Source organism: Crocuta crocuta, unplaced genomic scaffold, assembly GCF_008692635.1.
Source record: "Crocuta crocuta isolate KB4526 unplaced genomic scaffold, BGI_CrCroc_1.0 scaffold186, whole genome shotgun sequence".
NCBI classification, from domain to species: domain Eukaryota; kingdom Metazoa; phylum Chordata; class Mammalia; order Carnivora; family Hyaenidae; genus Crocuta; species Crocuta crocuta.
In genome coordinates, this window is record NW_027551569.1 from 4417834 (window position 1) to 4441971 (window position 24138).

A 24138-nucleotide genomic window follows, 5' to 3' on the forward strand; every position below is an offset into this window, starting at 1 on the left:
TTTACCTCAAGTTTTGTTAATGGAACCAGGCTCACTTTGGAGAGTTTGATTGCTTTATAGTAAGATTTATTGCTAAACCAAAGGACTTAAAATCATACTCTGGGAGATCATTTAGGTACGGTATATCTCTGCTTTTGTGAGTTTTATATACTTTTTAGTATTTTTGAAGTGATACGCTGTTTTGTAGTCCTGTTTTGTGTCTCCATGTTGGGTTCTGATACATAAGCTACTTTGTGTGCACATTTTATTTAAAGATTTAGTGAAGTTAGAAGGAGAGAATAGGGACATACAACTGATTGTTTTGGACTCCTTGTAACTGGCATATAAAGTTTGTCTTCATTCAGTGAGATGGCTTTCCTTTTCTCTTGAAAGACCCAGTGAATTTTTATTCTGCCATATTTATATTATTTTACAAGTCTCTGTGTATCTGGAGGATATTTAGATTTTTAATGTTTATTTTGAGAGAGGGAAAGAATGGGAGAGGGGCAGAGAGAGAAGGGGACAGAGAGGATCTGAAGTGGGCTCTGCACTGACCGCAGAGAGCCCAGTGGGGGGCTCAAACTGAAGAACCATGAGATCATGACCTGAGTTGAAGTCAGGTGCTTAACCAACCAAGCCACCCAGGTGCCCCTAGAGGATATTTAATACCTTTAAAATTGGTGTTAGGGAATGGTCTTTTCTCTTACTCAGACGTGTAAGGATGGGCTTTGCAGACATAGGGTAATATGTAGGTGATATTTTCTTGTAAACTTAAAAGTAAATTCTTGTGGGGCACCCGGGTGGCTCAGTTGGTTACATGTCAGACTCTTGGTTTCCACTCAGGTCATGATCTCACAGTTTGTGAGATTGAGCCCCAAATCGGGCTTTGCACTGACAGCGTGGAGGCTACTTGGGATTCTTTCTCTCTCCTCCTCTCTCTCTGCCCCTCCCCTGCTCATGTTCTCAAAATAAATAAATAAACTTAAAAAAAAAAAAAGAAATTATTGTATCTACAAAGCAATCCACACACCTTGTTTAACACAGCATTGTAGATATGTTTACAGTATTAAGTGATATGTTCTCCAGATTTAGAGGGCTTCTTTAAAACTAGGTTTTGTTTCTTTCGTGTTGTGACATGTTTAACAAGCAAAACAAAGCCTGAGGCTGTTGCCCTGTGTCAGTTAACCTTGCATCTCAGATTAGTGTCCCTGTTCCACTGCTGTGGAAGGAAAAGTCTGCTTTCCCTCAAAGGAAGGCAGTGACATTGCCAGAGGATTCAAGCTTGACCGCTAATGACTTGCTTCTGTGAACTCCCCAGGAGCTGATAGACTATCTGCGAACACATTCTCATAGTGCAGTTTACGCCACGTCACTGTCCCCACCTGTCGTGGAGCAGATTGTCACCTCTATGAAGTGCATCATGGGGCAGGATGGAACTACCCTTGGTAAGTCTCTGTTTCCTTGGAAAATTTCCTATGTTCAATAAATGCTAGCAGCCAAGCATGCTCTTTTGCTTGAACTTTTTTCCTAAAATGAGGAGTCAGGTATACGAATGGGCAGAACTGGCAGATCTGTGAGGCCTTGGTTGCTATGGGCACTTTTCAGTGTGTTCGGTACACATGCCATGAGAACTAGCCTGGCTTGCTTCCAGTTGAATTTTCTTGTGTACAGATGGTGACGCTTTGAGCTTACTATCTCCCCTGTCTTCATAAGTCTTAGGTAATGAGCCTTAGGGTCTTCCTCAAATGGCACAATTTTGTATGAAGATGTAGCTCAGTGTGTGTAGTGAGAATCCGTTCCCATTGTATTTAAAGGCTGCTGAGTGCATATATTAGTGTCCTTGATTCAGTGCCTTTTAGAAGAGTTTCCAACTTAACAGTGGATAATAAGTCATCCTGGATTTGTTTTTTCTGTCTTTGGTGGGATTTGTCATCCAAACTAGATGCCCTGACATAAACATACTAAAATGAACAATAAATAAAATGTGGTGCTCACTTTCTAGTTCGCTTTTATTCTGCATCACTAGAGGGCAGTATTGACTGCAGAAAATTTAGAACAATTGGGATTTTTTTTGTTTTGTTTTGTTTTTTTCACTTCTAAAACTTTCCATTGTGAGTATGAGACATACATTCATTTTACTTGTTGCTTTTCAAATGCATCTAAAATGAGTTTTATTCTTGTAAAAGATTTTACATTATCAGCCTTGAGCTGTCTTCATTTATGTAATACTTGTGTGGTAAGATTTTTTGATTTGCACTGAAAAACAGGATGGAAGGAGTATGTCTGAGTTTGGTTAATGTAAGCCTATTTTTCTAAATAAGAATTTTACCTTAATATTTTTTCTCATCTGTGATATATCCTATCTCTAGTAAGAGATTTTTGGACATGGATTTCGAAAGTGTTGATCATTTTCAGTTTCATGATTGATTCCTTGGGGAAGAAAATACTTCACTCACATTGTGAACACAGTATGGAACCTTGTGAGTAACCCTCTGTTAGCCATAGCTCTGTTATCTTCTCTCCTTCCTTTATGGTGTTAGAAGTAATGTGTTCTAATCTGCGACATGCATACGTAGCTAGCATTTATCTGATTACTTCACATAGGTGCATCAACCTTGCCGGTCCCGTGTATGGACTGAGGTGACTGCAGTGAATGGGTAACAGCTCTCAAAGTTAACTTTGGTAATTTCTTTGCCCTGTCCTAGAGCACAGATCTGTGTGAAGGATAGGTGACTTCTCTGTACTAAATAATGAAATCTGGGCTCTGCTGGTGGTAGAAAATGAAATATGGTAATTAGATATAGACGTTGGGTTAGCATTCATTTTCCACTTTATTTCTTGCCTCTCTAACCAACCCCTAAGCATAGTGCTGTGAAATAAGAGCCATCTTATTATGCTCACAGAGTCTGCAGGTCAGGAATTCGGTCAGGGCACAGCAGGGATGGCTTGTCTTTGCTTCGTAATATCTGAGGCCTGAGCTTGGAAGACCCAAACAGCTTGGGAAGACTCAGATGGCTGGGGGCTGGGGTCATCTGGAGGCTTATTCCCTCCCAAGTCACTTGGGCAGAAGTGTCTTGAATTCTGGGCTCACCCGAGGCTGTTGACCAGAGCACCTTCACGTTTCCTCCCCATGAGGCTGGGCTCCTCAAAGCACGGTGACTGGGGACCCAGAGGGGATGCTTCAGAGCAGGCGTTCCCAAAGAACGTGCTGTAACCCCATGGCATTTTCTGATTTGTTGTTAACAAGCAGGCCTTTAAGGCCAGTCCAGATTGTAGGTCGTGGGAATTCAGACTCCATCTCAAATGGGCAGTGGGCCCAAGAATTTGTGGCCATTTTTACCACTTGCCACTACCAGCTTTTATATATATTTTAAAAATTACTCTCTAAAACTTTTAATTAGTAGAGATGGACTTCTTTTGGTTACATTGTTTCTGTGCCAAAACAGAGGATAATAAAAATGAAACCAAAAGTAGAGATAAATATACCTCGTAAATCCAGCTACCCAATCTGAATTAAACGTGACCTGATTTCTTTCAGATTTGAGTATGTAAGGTACTGTTTCTTTTTATGGCATCACTGAATGCGTCTTTTTGTTGTCCTTGAAGAAGGAAAAAAGTATGATTCAAGCAGCAGCCCTTTGACTATGCCTTAAAGTGACTTTTTTTTTTTTAATGTTTTATTTATTTCTAGGAGAGAGAGAGAGAGAGAGACAGTGTGAGCAGGGGAGGGTCAGAGAGAGAGGGAGTCACAGACTGAAACAGACTCCAGGCTCTGAGCTGGCAGTCAGCACAGAGCCCGACGGGAGGCTCGAACCCACGAACCGCGAGATCATGACCTAAGCGAAAGTCGGACGCTTAACCGACTAAGCCACCCAGGTGCCCCTTAAAGTGACTTTTAAAAAGAGGTATCTGTAAGGAATTACCTGAGTGTGATTTTAAGATAGAAGTGGCCTGCCCTGAGCGAAACTTCATCTTTTATGCTCAAGACATTGAATTTCATTCATTCCACAAACAAGGAGTACCTCACAATGTGTTAGGCCCTGTGAATCACGATCCACAGGAAATGGGCATACAGGCAGGTCATTTGAGGGGTGTATATATATACTTAGGCTGTATTGGCGATTCAGAGGACAGCGTGTTGTATTAGTCTTGGAGAGTACTGTAACTTAGAAAAATTGAAGTTTTATTATTTTGCCAAATATTTCAGTGCTTGCCGTGTGCTAGGTGCTGTTTCTAGGCACTCATGATTTATCAAGAATGAGACACCCCCAAAATTTTGCCTAATGGGGTTTCTAGTGAGGGAAATAGATTATAGAGTGTGCTAGAAAATGAGTATTCCAGAGAAAAAGTAAGTAGAGAAGGTTTGGGGGACCCAGTTTGCAATTTAAAATAAAGCGGTCATTGATTGAGAAGGCAAGATTTTAGCAAGAATTTGAGGGACGTGAGGATTTGGCCCTGAAAGTCCAGAGATAAAAGGGCCTAGCAAAGGAGGCCCCTGTGTGGTTAGGAAGAGCAGGGAGGCCGCTGTGGCCTGAGCATAGCAGCACGGGTAGAGGGCTTGCGGTGACGTGTGGAGGGTGGCCGTTCTGAGAGGAGGCAAGCGTGTTTTGTTAAGGTGATACACACACAGAACAGACACACTGGTTCTCTTGCCCTCGTATCAAATTTAGATTCTTCTCTAGTATTGAGTTCAGATTCTTTTTTTTAAAGTTTTATTTATTTTTTTTAATGTTTTATTTATTTCTGAGAGAGAGAGAGAGAGACAGCGTGAACAGGGGAGGGGCAGAGAGAGAGAGGGAGACACAGAATCTGAAGCAGGCTCCAGGCTCTGAACTGTCAGCACAGAGCCCGATGCGGGGCTCAAACCCACAAACCGTGAGATCATGACCTGAGCCAAAGCCAGTTGCTTAACCGACTGAACTACCCAGGTGCCCCTTGAGTTCAGATTCTTATGAATTTGTGGGCTTATTAATGTCAGTAGGCTTCTGGCATGCTTCAGATAGGTTAGAAATGTTATTGGTCTTTCAGGGCTGCCTGGGTGGCTCAGTCGGTTAAGCATTTAACTTCAGCTCAGGTCATGATCTCACGGTTCATGGGTTTGAGCCCCACGTCGGGCTCTGTGCTGACAGCTCAGAGCCTGGAGCCTGCCTCAGATTGTGTCTCGCTCTGTCTCTGCCCATCCCCTGCTCGTGCTCTGTCTCTTTCTCTCTCTCAAGAATAAATAAACATTTTTTAAAATGTTATTGGTCCTTCAGATTTGATGAAAAGGTACAGAAAATAATGTACCCATGATCTCACATTTTAATGATGTTACTATCTCACCCCATTTATTCACTTTTTAAAAGGAAAAAGATAGCTAAAACTCCCTTTAGTGTCCCTTCTTGATTCTGTTTCTCTCACCCAGCCCCCAGAGATAATCACTATTCTGAAATTGTCTCTTTCTGTACTTTTATGCTTTTACTTGATCGTATCCATATAATATAAGTATCCCCCACTGTTTGAAGGCTCACTGTTTGCTTATGTGACTTAACTGTCTGAATCAAAAGCCACTGTAATAAATCGTCGTGTGCACACCGCCATGTTTTCAGTCGTGCACGAGTCTGAGGAAGAGACTGTGGAGTGCACTTCAGTTGTATTTCTGCTCTTTTCCTGATAATACCCAGTCCCTTGTCACTTGAGTTGTTAAATGTGTTGTGCAATATCTCTGTTATCTTCCCTACATTGCTAATGAAAATGTCCTGTGATATGCAGAAAAACCTGTGAAGAAAGTAGGTGAGCACAAGAGGCCCACAGATGTCCCTGCATTTGAAGAAAATGTGGGAGTGCTAAAGCTCATGGAGACAACTGAATGCTGACGTGGAAATAGAATGCACTCCATACTGGGCAGCACCACTGAGTGATGCACACAGAGTACTTCAGTTGTTTTAGGGTTAAAATAGGTCATCGGTATTTTATTTTTTATTCTTTTAATTTTTTTTAAATATTTTTATTTATTTCTAGGAGAGAGAGAGAGAGAGAGACAGTGTGAGCAGGGGAGGGTCAGAGAGAGAGGGAGATACAGACTCTGAAATAGGCTCCAGACTCCGAGCTGGCAGTCAGCACAGAGCCCGACGCGGGGCTCGAACCCACGAACTGTGAGATCATGACCTAAGCGAAAGTCGGATGCTTAACCGACTAAGCCACCCAGGCGCCCCAGGTCATTGGTATTTTAGATGCTTTCTATTTTATAGAAATTCTTGGTAGGCTATTATGTAGACATTGAAGAGTGTTTCAGTTTGGAGCTTTGAATGAGCCAGGAACATGTAATTTTTCTTATTTTTTGAATGATGTAATATATAGACTCTGCTACCTGAAAATTCACACTGTAACACACTTTGAGGAACAGACTGGGTTCCAATAATGAGGACCGTCTGTCTATGGTGTTTTGTGTTTTTAAACGTTACATAAGTTGGTCATATTAGGGAAGTTTTTCTGCCGTTTATTTTGTTTGCTTAATATTGTTTGCATTATTCCTGTGTGAGGTTCTGATTCATTTGATTTTACTGTTACATATTCTGTCTAGTGTTACACAGCTTCTGTGTTCATTGCTCTGTTGATGGACATGTAGGTTGCTAGCCCTTCTTAGTTGCTGTTCTAGGGTTCAGCAGCTACAGCGGGGCCGAGATTCTTTATCTTGCAGTGGTCTCGGTGGACATCTTTAGAGGTTGCCAAATTCTTCCAAAAGTCCTCATGGCTGTTCAGTCTCCTATTCTAGTATGAAAGTTATCGTGTGCCCATTTCCTTGCCATTGTAGCTATTGTCAGTCCCTTTAATTCCTGCCAGTAGGCTCTGTGTGAAACAGAATCTCACTGTAGTTTTTATTTCCATTTTCCCGATCATTAGTCCGATTGGCTAGAGTTTTTTGTTTGTTTGTTTTTGTTGTTTTTTTAAGTAGGCTCCACACCCAGTGTGGAGCCCAGCATGGGGCTTGAACTTACAACCCTGAGATCAAAACCTAAGCTGAGATCAAGAGTTACTGAGCCACCCAGGCACCCCTGGCTGTTTGTTTAGATGGGTTTTTTAAAAGAGTTCTTCATGTATTCTGGATAAATTCTTTACCAGGATTGTCTCTCAAATTCAGAGAAATGTATTTTCTTTAAATCTTCTTAATAATATGTTCTATAAAAGTTTTCATTCTTAATATGGTAGAACTTATGACCCTTTTCCCATATGGACAGTGCTTTTGTGCGTTACACAATTTTTCTTTAGTCCAAGTCGAATATATCTTCTGCAAGTGTTCATTGCTTTCTTCTGTCTTGTATTAATTAATTTGTAGTATGACGTTATGGTTATATATGTATGTGCATGGTTTATTTTAGAGGCATTTTTTAATTTCATCTTGGATTATCTAAGCTTTCTAGAACCATAAATTTTAATACTGTACTGTTCCTTAGTTTTTATATGTTGAAGAAATTTGTCTGGAAGGAATCAGATTTACATAAGAGCTGCACCAACATTTCTGTCTTTCATTGAATTTCCACAGTGCTGTGAATTGGAAATGGGGAGAGCTAAAGGTAACCCATATGTGAGCCGAAGACACTGTTATGTAATGACAGTGAACTTGCTAAGTGAAATTTTTGCAATATTTACCTTGTGACAAATATCTCATATCTAGTTTCTGTTTAGGAAGGAGGGAGAAAAGGTCATGTAATGTAAGTGCTTGGTCCTGGCTTTGATTTTAGTTTAAGGGAATGTTAAACTAAGAAGCTGGCTTTCTTCCTTTTCCTGTCTTACGCTCTGATTTTCTGATTTCTGTTACTGGACATAGAAATATCAAGCATTATTTTGAATACATTCATTTTTGACATACCATTTTCTCTTTTTTATAAGATACGACAGTTTGTTTACTTGCACATTTTCAATCTTTGTTGTATAAATTTATTTATTTATTTTTACAAATAGTGTATTGTCAAATTAGTTTCNTGTGCATGTATAAACTTATTTTACCATAAATAGTCCCTGCTGTAGGACTAATCCAAACAGGATGCTAACCCAGTGGAGTTCTGTTGCAGATGGGGCTGAAGGCATGAGGAGTCCCTGGGAACTTGATTCCTTCCTTCCTTCCTTCCTTCCTTCCTTCCTTCCTTCTACCTACCTACCTACCTACCTACCTACCTACCTACCTACCTTCCTACCTTCCTCATGTCAGTTTCAGATAATTCAAAAAATTATAGCTAGATGCTTTTTAAATAAGCTCCAGTTAGCATGCCATTTTGTTTTTGTTTTTGTGTTTACACTTGACCATTTGCTGTACCATACAATTGAATCTACCCGTGTTACCATGCACTCCCCTGTTTGGCACTCAGATTCACTTTTCTGAACATCTTGTGTTTGATGTGTTGTAGTTTTCTATTTTTAAGATCATGAATTGACATATCTTTAAGCTAATCTATTGGAGTTTTTAGCATTTTATATGTGGTCATAAATTTGAGGGTTTCATTCAGAATGTCATTTTTGAGACTGATGTAGAAAGTTCATGTATTACCTGTGCTAAAGTAGTTTTTATTTTCTTCTTCGCTGGCCCAGTATGGACCCCTGTTGATATGCAGCACAAGTCTTGTTGCTGTACAAAGATCATCTTTCTTATGTCTTTTATTTTTAAGTGTGCATGCTTCATTTTTTGAAACTTTCTGTAGTTTCTGGAAGAAAATGGAAAATGTAGGGAGAAATTTGAACATTCTAATCTTTCTGGGTGTTCTTACTTTTCTTATTGTCTTTAAGGGACTGGTGCAGGGGAAGAGTACTAAAAACTATGGGAAAAATCACAATAACTTGAAATATCTGTCCCTAAATTCCATGATACAGAGCTAGCTATAGTCATATGTTAGAGTTAATATTTCTGAGTATCGTATTTTTAAGTCATTTTCTTATTAAAACAGTCACAAACTTACAGAAAAGTTGGAAATACAGCACAAAGACTTTTTTTTCCCTGAACTATTTGAAAATTAAGTTGCTGATGGGAAGCTTCATCATCCCAAATGCTGTAGTGAGTACTTCCTACATTTTCCTACATAACCACAGCACAACCATCTGAAGCCAGAAACAGACACTGAACATTATTAACTACACAGCATGGCATGATGTGATGTCAGTAACTAATACTGAAAAGTTATTACCGTCTATTCCACAGACCCCCTTTAAGTTTTGCCAGTGTCCCAGTGACGCGGGTGTGGTTCAGAGTCATGCGCTGCATTTAGTAGTCCCCGTCTCTTGTCTTCTGCCGCCACAGTTCCTTACTTTTGCTTTGACTTCCACGACTCTGACACCACGAACGATTACAGGCCACTTACGCTATAGAATAGTCCTCAATTGGGGTTCGCTCAGTGTTTCCTCATGATTAAGACTCAGGAATGTATCTTGAACAGGAACAGCACAGAAGTTACACTGTGTTATTCTCGCTGCATCCTCTCTCTGTCTCTTCAAATAAATATGTAACTATCTTCAGGTTATCCAGGCCTGAAATCTTGGTCAACTTCCCCCATAGCTAAGTCAGATTTTGTTGATTCTGCCTCTCACTTCTGCTTGCTCCCATTGCCACATTTCTGTTTCAGGCCCTGATTACCTGTCGCCCCAACTGTTGCCCCAGCCTGTAACTGCCTTTTTCTCCCTCCAGTCTCTCCTGAACACAGCCACCTGTTGCTCTTCCTAACAGACTGCTGTTTGTTAGCATCTGCTTAAAGGTGCAGAAATAGAATATAGCAGTCTTCAATGCTTACTGGTTGCTTGCAGAATAAAGTCCAAATTCTTTATATGATGCTCAGGACATTTATATATGATGTCCCCTACAGTTTGACTGTAGTTTAACTCATCTTTTACTGTCCCCTCCCATGTATCCTTATGCTGCTTGGTACCTCTGCCAGAACACTTACCCTCCTATCCCCCAGATTCTGTGCATTCTTCAGGGCCAACTGAAAGGCTGTGCCTTTTACAACACCTTTGTGCTAATACCCTTTTCCTCCCAAAAGCCTTTTTTGGTAACTTTATAGTATCAAACTTACAATTTTGTCTCACAGGGTTGGTGTTTAATGTTTGAACATAGTGTTTTGTCTAAAGTGTGCATGTAAATCAGTTAGTAGACTTAACTGCTAGATGTTAAAATTGGTGTCCAGTCCTAAAAAACTGAATATATGATGAAATCTCTAAACCTTACCTTTTCATTGTAACTTTGACTGTCTTAAGTATTTTATGTTACTTGCTTTTTGGTTTTTTTCCTTCATAACTATTGTGTAGCTATAGTACAATTCCAATGAGCATATAAAATTTATTGTCGTATTCAGTGTGTCTAATAATTTTTGGTTTTGTCTCGGATGAACTAAGTTTTTGAGACCTATGTTCATATTCATGCTTTATGTTTTCCCTTTAGCAAATATTTTTGGTAATACAAGGATGAACTGTCATAGAATAATGCTGTTATAGAAGGACAGACACTTTCCCTAAAAAGGAACTGTCAGTTGATGGCAGCATTACTGGGTAGTAACTGGAACAGCTTGTTGGTCAGGTGCTGGAGCTAGACCAGTAGCGCGGAGATTTCACTGTATCGTGTTTGAAAGTTCCCTAACCTTGACTGTGACTTCCTTGTGTATGTCACCTCCCCTGTTAAGATCCTTGTCTTGTTCCTCCTTTGCACCTAAAATAGTGCCTGTATCAGGGACTTAGGGTCAGTAATTGTCTGTTTGACTTGATTATTCTCCAAATTGTTACTCTGTCTTCCCAAAGTAGAATATAAACTCCATGAAAACATGGAGTTTGGGGCACCTTGTTCACTTTATTCCTTCTATTTAGAACTGTGTTTGGCACATAGTAGGTATGCAGTAAATACCTGGGGGACGATTAAGTGAGTATACTTTGATGCCTTGAAGAGAGGCATTGTAAGAGTTAATGACCTATGATTTAGTCCCTTGTATTCTTTGTGCTCCAAAACACCCAGGACTTAATAAAACTCTGTACCTAAGAGGAAAAGATCGCTCATTCACTCATACAGGATTATTCCTCAGTTGAAGCCTCATGTATACTGACCAATGTTCCTAGAATTATAGGACTTAGGAAAAAACATGAGAGACTTGAGATTAATAACTTGATTTTTAAAATATAAATGAATCTTCAATTTGATTCTGTTACTGATTTTCTCTTAGTGGGATAAATCTTCATACTTTGATGGTACAGGTGATTTGGCCTTTGCTGTCCCTAACCAGATCCACTTGTAACATAGCAACCTTTGTAAGCTGGCTTTCTAAGCCCCAGAAGCATTTGCTCCATTCTAACTGGCAAGTGGTTGTAGCTCATCAGGGATAAAGAAACGGAGCCTAGGAATCATTGGAGAAGCGTTGTGAATCAGATTAGGATAGAGAAACTGAACTTAGTTTCGTATAAATAGGATTTATAGGTAACTGTAAAACAGATTAGACTTGAATTATAATGCAAATACTTGTTTGTCATTAAATACACTAGTTGGGCTTTAGGGTTGTCCATGAACATCTATTCTAAGCAAAGGTATGACCTATGTCAGAATGTAGAACTTCGGCACTCTGTGGTTTCACAGGGGCTACTGTTCTGTCTCTAGTTATGTGCTCAGTATGATTTTTCTCCCTGCCCCTCCCCAGAGCTAGAATTAGTGGGTCTGAAATAGTTGTTTCATGATGATAATATGGGAGTGCCTGGGTGGCTCAGTTGGTTATGCATCTGACTCTTGAGTTCGGCTCAGATCATGATCTTATGTTGGTTTGGGAGCTCGAGCCCCGTGTTGGGCTCTGCATTGGACAGTATAGAGCCTACTTGGGATTCTCCCTGTCCTCCCTGCCCCTTCCCTGCTTACGAGCATGTTCACTCTCTCTCTCTCTCTCAAAAAAAACTTAAAAAAATAATGATAATATGATGAGCTATGAAATAGTGAACAACTCTTCTTCATGTAAGATGAAATTGGGCACCTGGATGACTCAGTCAGTTAAGCATCCAACTTCAGCTCAGGTCGTGATCTCATGATTCCTGAGTTCGAGTCCCATGTCGGGTTCTGTGCTGACAGCTCAGAGCCTGGAGCCAACTTTGGATTCTGTGTCCCCCGCTCTCTCGGACTCTACCTTTGTTCATTCTCTCTCTTTCTCAAAAATAAACCTTAAAAAAAAATTTTTTTTTAAATGTTTTATTTATTTCTAGGAGAGAGAGAGAGAGACAGCGTGAGCAGGGGAGGGTCAGAGAGAGAGGGAGTCACAGACTGAAACAGNGTCTCATTTTAGTTTTGATTTCACTTTATTTAAAAAAATTTTTTTGGGGCGCCTGGGTGGCTTAGTCGGTTAAGCGTCCGACTTTCGCTTAGGTCGTGATCTCGCGGTTCGTGGGTTCGGGCCCCGCGTCGGGCTCTGTGCTGACTGCCAGCTCAGAGCCTGGAGCCTGTTTCAGTCTGTGACTCCCTCTCTCTCTGACCCTCCCCTGCTCACGCTGTCTCTCTCTCTCTCTCCTAGAAATAAATAAAACATTTAAAAAAAAATGTGGCTTGAATTGTTGGGGGTTAAAAAAAGAGAAACCACTTAGTTTTGACACTTGGAAGACTTTCTTTTGTTTCACACAAGTGTGGTGAAATAATCGTAATACTGCTTTTAGTTCATTTCTAGTTTGTAGGATCAGTTACAGGTAAAGCATGGAGAGTTTAGCAATGGCTATAAGCCGGAAGTAAATAACAACCTTGGCAATGTAAACAGCAGCAGACAGAAGACAGGTGGTGTGGATAGAGGTAAAGGGAGGTGAGGGAAATGGAAATATATCACTTCTCTTATGTACTTGGCGGAGAGTCAGTAGATACTGTTGTAGGTTTATAAATCATCTTCAAGTTTATGAAGGTGCCGACTGCTCGAATTAGAAATGGTCATATGTTAAAACTTGGTGGTGACTAGTAGAGGAAGCATGGAAAGTGGCAGGAGCCCGGCTGTGGCAGCGCACCTCTGTGTCCCGCTGTTGGAATGAGAAGCAGAGGTGTGAGCGCGTTGCCCTGCACTGTGGTGCTAGCTGCCCAAAAGGCTGTATGGAGAACCCGGCTCCGCTTCTGGGATGGCAGTGGAGGTGGCTGGTTGGAGGCGGGGAAGGGGCACTTTGGTGGTTTGTATTTAATTTTCTGTACTGCTAGAATTTTATCCTCTGTGTGGGTTACTTTTATGAGTCCAGCTTTTTTGTTATTAGATTCCAGACTATATAAATGACTTACATGGAAATAAATTGTGCTTACAATATGAAAGTAAGGTGTATACTTCTACACAGATATTACATGGTTGATTGTTAAGAAATGTTCTCATCTTTCTCGTGGGAAGATGTGTCACTCTGTGGTGACAAGAGTGTGGAGCCTTCAGAGAAGCCGCTGCACACAAGCCAGGTTGAGATCCACCCTCTCCCCTACTTTGTAAGCCCTCCTTTCCCTCCCTCCAGTTCCTCTCCTTTTCCCAGAGAAGAGAGGGTCATGTGACTGGATTGATGAAGAGAAGTTGAAGGGCATCTTACTCAGAACAGGGGGCTCGTGCCTTGAGTGGACATACTGAGTTAGAACAGGCCAGCTAGAAAAGCTGACAGCTAGGAAATTCTGACAGTTTCCACCAGACATTTGAAATTCTAGCTTTTACTACACACACCTCCAGTGATGGAAATTTAGCTGTAAGATCTCTTTATGAGTCCAGGCAAAACGTGTCTGACCAAAAGCAACCAAAATTTGTGCTTCTCTGTTTTCCAGAGCTGTGCTTGGCTGTATTTTATTTCTGGCTACAGATGTAGTTAATAACATGCACAGCGCCCAGATTAGTGTCTGGCATCTAGCAGCCTTGTGATAAATTTGCTGAATGAACGAATGCACACATTTATAACTATTAGAAAATGGGTGAGTTCTTAAAGTGGGTGGCTTAAACAGATGAATGTTAAACCAAATAGCCAGATTATGGAACAAATTAAATAGATAGGTACGTTTTACTAGGTAAATTTAAAAATGATGACAAGTAATTTTCCAGAAAACTGCATTTTTCTGTACTACTTAGTTTCAAAAGAACTGGGCCTATTTAGGCGGCTGTTGTGTAGGAGAAAAAAGGAATACCTTGGGCAGATTGAGATTTAATTAAAATTAGTTTTGGCTCATTTGAATTAATTCCTACAATAGACTTGTTAATGAGGTGTTAAATGATCATCTTGAGAATCCCAGGAACTGTCAAAAATTAATTTAGGAGAACTGAGAAACTTAAAAAAAAAAAAAAAAGCATGCCAGGAGTCCCATGCTGAGGAGGCTCAACTGTTCAAGAAAACGGAATCTTTTTGGGAGCAGAGGTGGGCATACGGAGAATTTCCTGCTTCTGTGCAGGAGGCTGCGGCTTTTCCATCCATTTGTTATGTCTGGTGGACAGGCTGAGCCTGGGCGTCCTTCTCTAAGTGCTGTGCTTTCTTATTTTGGGGTTCCACTTTTTTCCTTGTCATTGTTTATCTACTTTTACCAATTACCTAATTTGCTTATTTCACTATTAGAAATCATGTAAATAAAAATCAAGTTTTCTAATAAACAGTTTTCTTCTTGGTTCCAGTATAGCTTAGCAGTATATCTGACATCGTGAGTCAGACCAGATTGCCTCCTTTCTTATAACTGACTGCCTGGCGCTGTTATTTATAAAACATTTATCAAGCATCTACTGTGTATCCTGTGGTGGGTTCGTCGTTGAGGAGTGCAGAGTTGAGCAATTCATGATACTTGCCTTTGAAAAAACTTACTGTCCAGCGCTAGGGATAGGATTCCAGAGAAGAGCTGGTCTCAGAGCCACAGGTAAAGTCTTCCTTTATTCGACTCCCCCTTTTCTCAGGTTCCTCCTTTGTCTCCTCCCCCAAAAGCTCCTTCCTCTCCACCCCCACCTGAAAATCTTAAACTTCCTTAAAGCTAGCTAATTATTTGAAGCAAACTCAGTTCTTATTAATCTTCCATTCCTTATCAGTTTTTCTAAATGGATTTTTTTTTTAATGTTTATTTCTAGAGAGGGTGTGCTCACATGGGAGGAGTAGAGAGAGAGAGAATCTCAAGCAAGTTTTGGCTATCCATGTAGAGCCCACCGCAGGCTCACAGTGAGATCTTGACCTAGGCCCAAATCAAAATCAGAAGTTTAGAGATGGAGCCCCCCAGGCACCCCATCTAAGTGGATTTTTTTCTATAGAAGCTTTCACTCTAGTAAACTACCAGCAATCAAAGAAAAAGATTTTCCTTTTGTAAATTAACTTCATCATTATGTAACCCAAAGGGCATTTTAACCAATGGCTTAAGCATTCTAAAATCACAAGCAATATGACCACTTCAGGGGCACCTGGGTGGCTCAGTTGGTTAAGTGTCCAACTTTGGCTCAGGTCATGATCTTATGGTTTGTCGGTTTGAGCCCCACTTTGGGCTCTGTGCTGATGGCTCAGAGCCTGGAGCCTGCTTTGGATTCTGTCTCTCCTCTCTCTGCCACTCCCCTGCTTGTGTTCTCTCTCTCTCTTTCAAAAATAAACAAATATTTAAATAAAATCAGTAAGCAATATGACTACTTTATAAGTCAAGAGATTTGAGCCCACAAATGGTACAAGTTTCCTCAATATCTTGTCTTTAAATTAAAAGACTGTGGCTTTCTTAAACTCCATCTGTATCTTAAGGTAAATTAATGGTATTTAACATTTTATTAGAATAGATCTTTATAACCTCATTCTAATTTTATGATTTCTGGTCTGCTAATATTCCAAAAAACAGCTAAATTTACTTGTGAGTAATTAGCCCTGCAAATGAAAGCCCTTTGGGGTATTTACCTACCTGTTTCCTCTCCGTGGATCAGTAACCCCTTAAACCTCCCTTCCCGTTTTAGGAATCTGCTCGGAATACTCCAGGGCTCTGTGGCACAGTCTGTTCCCTCTTCGTCTCCCATCTCTTTCTTCTACATCCAAATGCTAATAAAACTGTCTCACCGCAAGAGTAGTCTATCCCGTTGTGTCTTGCTTCAGAGTTTGTTTGAAACTAGCTATTAAGATGCCCACAGGCAGCAGGCTGGGAGCTAACCTTTGAACAAATGTCGACTTGTTCTTTTAGTAGAATATGGTTCTTAATGCAAAACATAAATAAGAAGTTGGAGATTCCCCATGGGACAGGAAAGGAGCCTGCACTGGTGGTTCCTCCTTTGGGAGGTGTAGTAAGATGATGTAAGGAAGCCAATTCTTAATTAAAGTATTGTGAATCAAGGACGTTTTGTTTTTTAAGATGAAAGTGGGTGAATTACCTTAGTTTTATTTCATAAACAAATTTACTTTAGGGACGCCTGGGTGGCTCAGTCGGTTAAGCATCCAACTTTGGCTCAGGTCATGATCTCGCAGTTGATGAGTTCAAGCCCCACCTTGGGCTCTGTGCTGACAGCTCAGAGCCTGGAGCTGCTTCAGATTTTGTGTCTCCCTCTCTCTTGGCCCCTCCCCTGCTCATGCTCTGTCTCTCTCAAAAATAAATAAGACATTAAAAAAATTAAAAACATTAGAGAAACCAAATAAAATCCTCATTCGAGAACCACAAAAAATTAAAAACATTTATTTTAAAGATTTTTTTCCCCACAGTTTGATTTATTCATTTACTGTTTAGCTGAGCCTTACGACCATTACTTTAGCCTGTTCTTATCATTTCTCATTTGTGAACCTTTATAACCTAGGCTCTGTTTTGTTTGTTGGAGAAGAACTTTTTAAACCTTAACATAATTAGAATTGTTTCCCCTCCTGCCCCCAGAATTATTTCTGAGGACTTTGTCTAGGAGACTCGATCCTAGGTTTTCACCAGTTTTGCTATGTATTTAAAAAGTGAGAAGATATATGGACTCTGTTCTCAATTAAGAACCAGATACCCTTCCGAAGCCTTGCCAGACTTGAGAGCTTTCTGAAGAGGAATTGATTTAAGGAAACAAAAACTAAAGGTCACCTATGTTTTTTCTAATTATATGAATATTTTTAATCTGCCTGCCATCTGCTCTGGCGGTGGAGGGAGGCTCAGAAGGACCTCATTAAGATACACTCTTGTAAGCCTCTGTCCTCAGACTTTGTCCATGGACCCTAGGCATCACAGGCAAACTTGAATGTAGCGGTTCTTAGCTTGCTCACACAAAGGAAGGCTTTAAAGTTAGTAATACTGCTGATCTTAGGATCCCTTGCAGATCCTGCGAGTATCTGGGGGTGAGGCCTCTGCAGGGTGTTATTTAAAAGCACCCAGAGTTGAGCACCACTCTTGTAGAGCTTCTTAGAAATGAGGATTCTGGTCCACTCTACCAGACCACTGAGTCTTGGTAGACAAGGCCCTAGAATGTTCATTAAAAACATTTTTTTAAGTGTTGATTTACTTTTGAGAGAGAGACAGAGTGTGAGCAGAGGAGGGGCAGAGAGAGGGGGAGATACAGAATCTGAAACAGGCTCCAGGCTCTGAGCTGGCTGTCAGCACAGAGCCCGACGTGGGGCTCAAACCCATGAACCGTGAGATCATGACCTGAGCCGAAGTCAGACGCTTAACTGACTGAGCCACCCAGGTGCCCCAAGAATGTACATTTTAAAGAAAACCTCAGTTAATAATGCAAACTAACTTTTAAGGAATTTAAGGGTTCTTTTCTTCTCTTCTCTTCTTTTCTCTTCTCTTCTCTTCTGTTCTCTTCTCTTTTCTTTTCTTTTCCTTCTTTTCTTTCTTGTCTTTGTTTAAAGAGAACCAAGAGCTACTCTACTGGTAGGTGTCTGGAAGGCAAGATATATGATCTCTTTCTTCTGAAAGAAAAATGAGGGACTTGTTGGCTTGTGGAACAGGAGTTTGGTGGTAAAACTGAGTTGCCAATTTTAATTGTTTTTGGAAATCTGAATGCCTTGATGCTTTCTTCTAAAGAGCTGATGATCCTTGCTGAATGCATCGATGGCACAGGTGGAGGGAGAAGTCAGAAACCAACTGGGAAAGGACAAAGAGAGCTAAGAATTCAGAGACCCATGGTCAGGCTTCTTACGTCTGGTTGGAATTACTTTTGTTTCATTCTTTTTTTAATGGCCTATTAATTCAGAATCAAATATTTTCTAGTACATAATCTACAAATGGCTTTGCCTGTTATAAACTTTAAGAAGTTCAATACTAATTAGCTTGTGAAACTAATTATTGCTTGTCTTCCACCTCTGTAACTATTAGTTTAATTCCAAGCCTAGCCTTACCAGCAATTGTCTTATTTGCTGGCCCTCCTCATCTGAGGGTGGATGCTTGAGGGCACTACATCCCTTTAGTTCTGCCTAAATGTAGCTTGTTATGTGTTCCAGCCCCAAAGGATAGTCTTTGTACAAATTAAGACTTTCTGTCCTGACTGTGAGCTGGCACCCTTTAAAACTCAGTTCCTTAATTTTTCGAAAGCACTTGGCCTTTTTTTCTTCTTTTGTTTAGGGCCCTCTGTTTCTGCCTGTGCAGTAGCAGCTATTCTTTTAAACTCTTGATTGCATTGAATCAACAACTTTAAGCCTTGGACCGTGCTGCTTGGTGCACATCCTGTGGCAGTCCTCAGGAAATCCTAGTTTTTGGCATTGAAACTAATTAAGAGATTAAGCTACAGCTAGTGAGGGGGTGATAAAAGGTACTTGAGAGAGTAATTTACTGTGCAGTGCTTGGTGTTAGCAAAAACCGCCTTAGCTGCAGATGAGAGAAACAGCAATAGTAATATGGGAGAGTCGATTCAGATAAGTTGGCTGCATTCTTGAAGGGAGACAAAACACCGAAGTCCCCTTTGGAATAGTTTCCCTAGGGGAGGGAGAGGCAGGCTGACTGGTTTGATGTTCATTAGTTTGACAGTTGCCCAAACTGAGCACTTTATTTGTTGCCAGTCTAGCAAAATAGAGGGGCTCCTTCCAGGAGATGGTGAAACTAGCTCCTAATCGTTTTGCTTCTGTGTTACAAAGTTACTGAACCCTTGCTTTCTGGAAGTGCCTTATTAATATCTCTTTTACAAGACTGTTCGCTGGAGCACAGAAATAGCTTGTCAAGAGTGGGTTGGAGGTACATTTATTTTCCTGTTCTTTTTCTCCCCTTGGGTTTCTTAAAAGGACCCAGAAAGATTTCCTAGTGCATGTTAGCTGGTGCTTAAGGGGAACGTGGTATTCAAATCAGTCTGCCCTGCCTTTTAGCTAATACATCTTTTATTTTCATCTTAGAGGTAATATTTCTGGATAAGATACTTTATCTTTCTTTCCCTGAAATCGTGTGAAAAGCCTGAACTCATAGATTCAAATTCCAACATAGTGTGGTTTTGCTAATGTTTTTTCTTTACATCCCATGGTCTCCTCTCTCTCCCACTGCTATTTCCTACTCTAGTCCTACTTGGTACTTTGAGATCTTTTTAGGTATAGTGATCTTAATTTCATCTACAGGTTGAAATTCTGCAAGTGTTCATGCAGAAGTTAAAGAACTAAGGATGACCTTATAGGTCAGTTGATTGTGTGTTTAGGCATTTTTTTGTCCCTTCTTTACGGTAAGCCATGAGACCCTACTTCCCTAGTAGATCCTGACTGGGTACCTGTGACACATGCACAACTTACTGATCTAGAAAGTGCTCTGATGAGTGGAAAGTGTTGTCCGCTGCCTTCTCCATCCACTTTAGAGCTGTCCATAGAAGGTGACCATTGATAATTAAGAAAGATGAGTGAGGAGAGACTTCTGCTTCTTTAGGAAAGAAACTTCGATGACTTAGTTAAGAATTCACCCCTATCCTGCCAGCCCTACACTAAGGTATCATCTACATGTGAAAAAATAAAAATAAAAATAATAATATGGAGTGGAAGTCCCTTCATGGTTTAACCTTATTAATTGTCAATGTATTTCTATTGGCAGGGAAATCAGCTTTGGTACTTAAATATTCATAAGATTCATAAGATAAACAAAAGTTTAAAAAATTGTAACACGTACCAAGCATTTGTCACTACTGATAGAAAGGTTTTCTGTTTTCCGTTAATGGATCTTTACCTTTTCTGAACTTTTCACCTAGGTTTTAATTCTTTAGCATACCCTATTCTTGGAGGAATGTACAGAGAGCATGGATGCGAGATTTTTTGTTCTAAGATGCTCGCTGCTATATGTGATTTTGCGTAATGTGTACCAGTCAAGTGATGGATCTTCCCTAGAGACTGAGAGTTCTATTTTTTGCCCATTGATAAAGAGTAAAGGAAGTACTTGACCATTTTTGTATTTGGTATGGGGAGGGGGCTCTTCTCTCTTATAACCAAAACTGTTTACGTGAAGTACAGTAATTATATGGGTTAGTACTCTTTCCAATGCTGGGTTTATTCTTCAGATAGTAGTAACAGTGGGAATGGTGACCATTTGGGGAGAAAGAAGATAGTAGAAGATGGCGGGCTTTAACAGCAGCTGGAGATTATTTTTAACATCTAAGTAAGAGTGTGGCCATTATTCAAGAATATTCGAGAAAATGTTCTTTTAAGTATCAGCTGAGTCCCATTGGGCTTGGCATAACTGGGTTAGATGAATAGATGGCTATTTCTTGGAGAGGATCCTAAGCTTTCTGAGGCATCAAAGCCGCAGTCATCATCATAAAGCATTTACTGGGCTTTTCCTGTGCAGTGTTTTTATAGAGAGGGAGAGTGGGGAAGGAGAGGTATTAAAAGAAATTGGCTCACATAGTTATAGAGGGTGACAAGTCTCAAGATCTGCATTTGCCAAGCTGGAGGCCCAGAAGAGCTGATGTGGTTCTAGTCCAAATGCCAGTAATCTGGAGACCCAGGAAGAGTTGATGCTTCAATTCAAGTCTGAAGGTAGAAAAAACCCTGATGTGCCAGCATAAGCCAGGCAGGAGGAACTCCTTCTTATTCTGGAGGGCCCATTTGTTCTTCTGAAGCCATCCACCAATTGGATGTGGCCCAGCCACATTAAGGAGGACAGTCTTTACTCAGTTTTACTCAGTCTACTGATTCAAATGTTGATCTCATTCAAAACATCCTCACAAGCACACCCAAATTATGTCTAACCAAACATCAGACACTGTGGCCCAGTTAGGTTGACACATAAAATTAGCCACCACAGCATTCTCTGTTGATTAGCCCTCTTTTTTTTTTTTTTAAATGTTTATTTATTTATTTTGAGAGAGAGAGAGAGAGAGAGAGCATGCGCACAAGTGTACACGCTGGGGGTCGGGGCGAGGCAGAGAGAGCGGGGAGAGAATCCCAAGCAGGCTCCATACCGTCAGCAAGACTCTGACACGGGCTCGAACTCATAAATTGTGAGATCATGACGTGAGCTGAAACCAAGAGTTAGATGCTTAACCAACTGAAGCCACCCAGTGCCCCAGCCCTCTTTCTTTTGAATACAAAATTTGCCTGCAAAGTTTTCCAGGTTCACTAAAAGTAAATAAGTGAATAAACTCTGTTCTAGTCTGTCACTTTTGTCCCCCTCCATACTGGGCTTGGCAGTGAAGACCCAGCTTTGGGTTCTAAACTCTGGTTCTCTTCAAATGTAAAGTTTTTATAATATTAAATTTGTTAATTTTATATTTTAGTTTCTGTTTATTGATTTTTCATTGGTCTCATTAATGATGTTCATACTCTGGGCAGTTTGCTATAAAGTAGAGTAATGAATGAGTATATACATACAGCTCAGGGATCAGTCTGTTAAGGATCCAAAATATAGGATTTTTAATACCAATTTAAATGTATTTGTCTATTCATTCTTTATTTTGTTTACAAAACTAATACATGCTTATTTTCAAAACCCAAATATTACAGAAAGTAATAGTCCCTATGATCTTATGTCTTTGGTTAACCCATGTCAGTTGCTTGGCATATACTCTACAGATTTCTGACTTTACATGCCCTTCTATACAAATAATAATTTTTATCACTCTTACTGCTTTTTAGCAATAGCATATAAATAAAACCACTTGATTAGAAGAATTTGGTAGTCATGGGAGGGAAGAAAATGAGAATATTGCCTTTCTAACAGTTGCTGGGGACGGTTTTGTTCTGGGTATCTGTTACACTTTACTCCATAGTTTTGGCAGGAACAAAAACCAGATGAGTTCCGCTGGGATACCTCCCCTACCCTCTGTGTTTAATAGTGCTTAAGTGTAACAAAAGAGAAGGAAATCACATTGTGGGAGGGCTGTCAGCTTGTGAATTCTCTGTAAATGGGGCCACTAACAACACCTAAGCAAGTGATAATATCCAAGTTGGCTTGAACGTCAGGATCTTGTCTTTATGCTAAGCCAGTTGTCTGTATTGTTCCAGCATTTCTTGTGCATAGCTTCATCTGAGAGCACCCCATGTAAGCCTAATGCATTACAATGGCAATTCTCTCTGAAGTGTTAAAAAATGAAACAAAATAAAATAAGCCGATAGTTACTGTAAGTCATTAACAAGAGTTGGTCAGCGGTGAGTCTAGCCAGTTGCCCTCCTCAGCTTTAGACCTGAAATATAGGAAGACAGTGGAATTATTAGTTCCTGTCTTTCTCAGACAGACTTGCTTTTACGGCTTGATGTATTACTTCAAAATGGCTATCTGATGGTGAGAATTACCCTGGCAGAACACAGATACTCTTGGGCAGGAAGCTCTTTCTCTGTCTTGACGTGAGCATGTTGGGGTCTTCTTTTTCTCTTGTGTATTTTGTGTTCTAACAAACAGTTTTGACCTGTGTGTAATGGCCGACAAACGTGTGCCAGTGACAGAGCTGTCATGCAAATGAGGGATGGATTATGCCAGGTGTCCAAATGCACATTTCATGTCTTCTGGAGGTTTCCTCAAGGAAATGGTTGAGGACTCAGCTCATAATGATCAGCAAGAAATAGGATTAGTTAGTTAAGGCCTTTAATATTGTAAAGCATCACAAATGTCCCTGCAACTTGGGAGTATTGACCAGTAATGGTGAGGATAGTAGAGGCAACAGTGGAATTACCAGAAGTCTGCCGTGATTACAGGAGATGCCAAGAAGCAGTCTCCTCTCTTCCTATCTGAAAGTACATCTCTGTAGGATTGTTACATTTCTTTACAGATCCCTAAACAGGGCTATGTGTATGCCCAGATCATGCAGTCTGTGTCCCTAGAATCTTGGCCTTTCTAAGCTCGAAACAGTAAATTGAAATGATAATAGGCCATGATAAGGCTTTGGTTGGGAAAAATTTCTTTGACACATGAATGTGCTGCTTTCGGTTGAACTGGTTTGTTCTTCTGTATGTTTTAAATGATTGCAGGAGCACCTGGGTGGCTCAGTAGCTTGAGCGTCCAAATCTTGATTTCGGCTCAGGTCATCATCCAGGGTCATGAGATCCATGCCCAGCACGGAGCCTGCTTGAGTCTCTCTTTCCCTCTCCCTCTGCCCCTTTCCTATTTGTGCGCACATGCACATCCCCCCACCCCAAATAAAAAATAAAATAAAATGATTGCAAACAGATCTTCTTAGTATAGTTCATTTCTGCGTGTTCTTGGATTTTGCATGTTTCATATATTTTTGGTTTTGCAAACACATTATCTGTGGCACATTTGTTCTCATAACCCACCTCTGCAACTAAATGTGTATCATTTCCCCTGATATTTGTTAGTTTCCTTCTCAGTGGAACTACCGTATGTGGACTTATGCCATAATTAAATGTTAGCAATAAAGGAAGTCTGCTTTTTTCTTTTTAACGTTTTATTTATTTTTGAGACAGACAGAGACAGAGCACGAGCTGGGAAGGGGCAGAGAGAGAGGGAGACACAGAATATGAAACAGGCTCCAGGCTCTGAGCTATCAACACAGAGCCCAACACGGGGCTTGAACCCACGGATCGTGAGATCATGACCTGAGCTGAAGTCCGCCGCTTAACCAACTGAGCCACCCAGGCACCCCAGGAAGTCTGTTTTTAAGATAATATATTTCAAATTCAAATAGAGACTTTTTTGGTTGCTGTGGTATCTCACTCCTCCCCCATCTGCACAGTTAGTTGAGACTATGTTAAGTTTATTTTAGTAGCAGATAAGAGCGGTGTCTGTTACATTTTTATATTTTATAGTCTTTTTAAGGCATATTATTCCTTTTACTGAGATCTGATCTTTAAAACATCCAGAGAGAGCTTCTTACTACCTCTTCCATTTGGTTTTGGCTTTTTTTTTTTTTTTTTTTTTTTTTT

At 40.4% G+C, this 24138-nt stretch overlaps 1 protein-coding gene across 1 annotated transcript in view; it reads left to right on the forward strand.

Moving 5' to 3' along the window:
* SPTLC2 (serine palmitoyltransferase long chain base subunit 2) overlaps window positions 1-24138 on the forward strand; it is a 105552-nt gene that overhangs the window by 51659 nt on the left and 29755 nt on the right. Inside the window, exon 10 of the mRNA XM_077750642.1 lies at window positions 1298-1424. Within this exon, the coding sequence (XP_077606768.1) occupies window positions 1298-1424 (127 nt within the window). The remainder of the gene's footprint in view (window positions 1-1297; window positions 1425-24138) is intronic.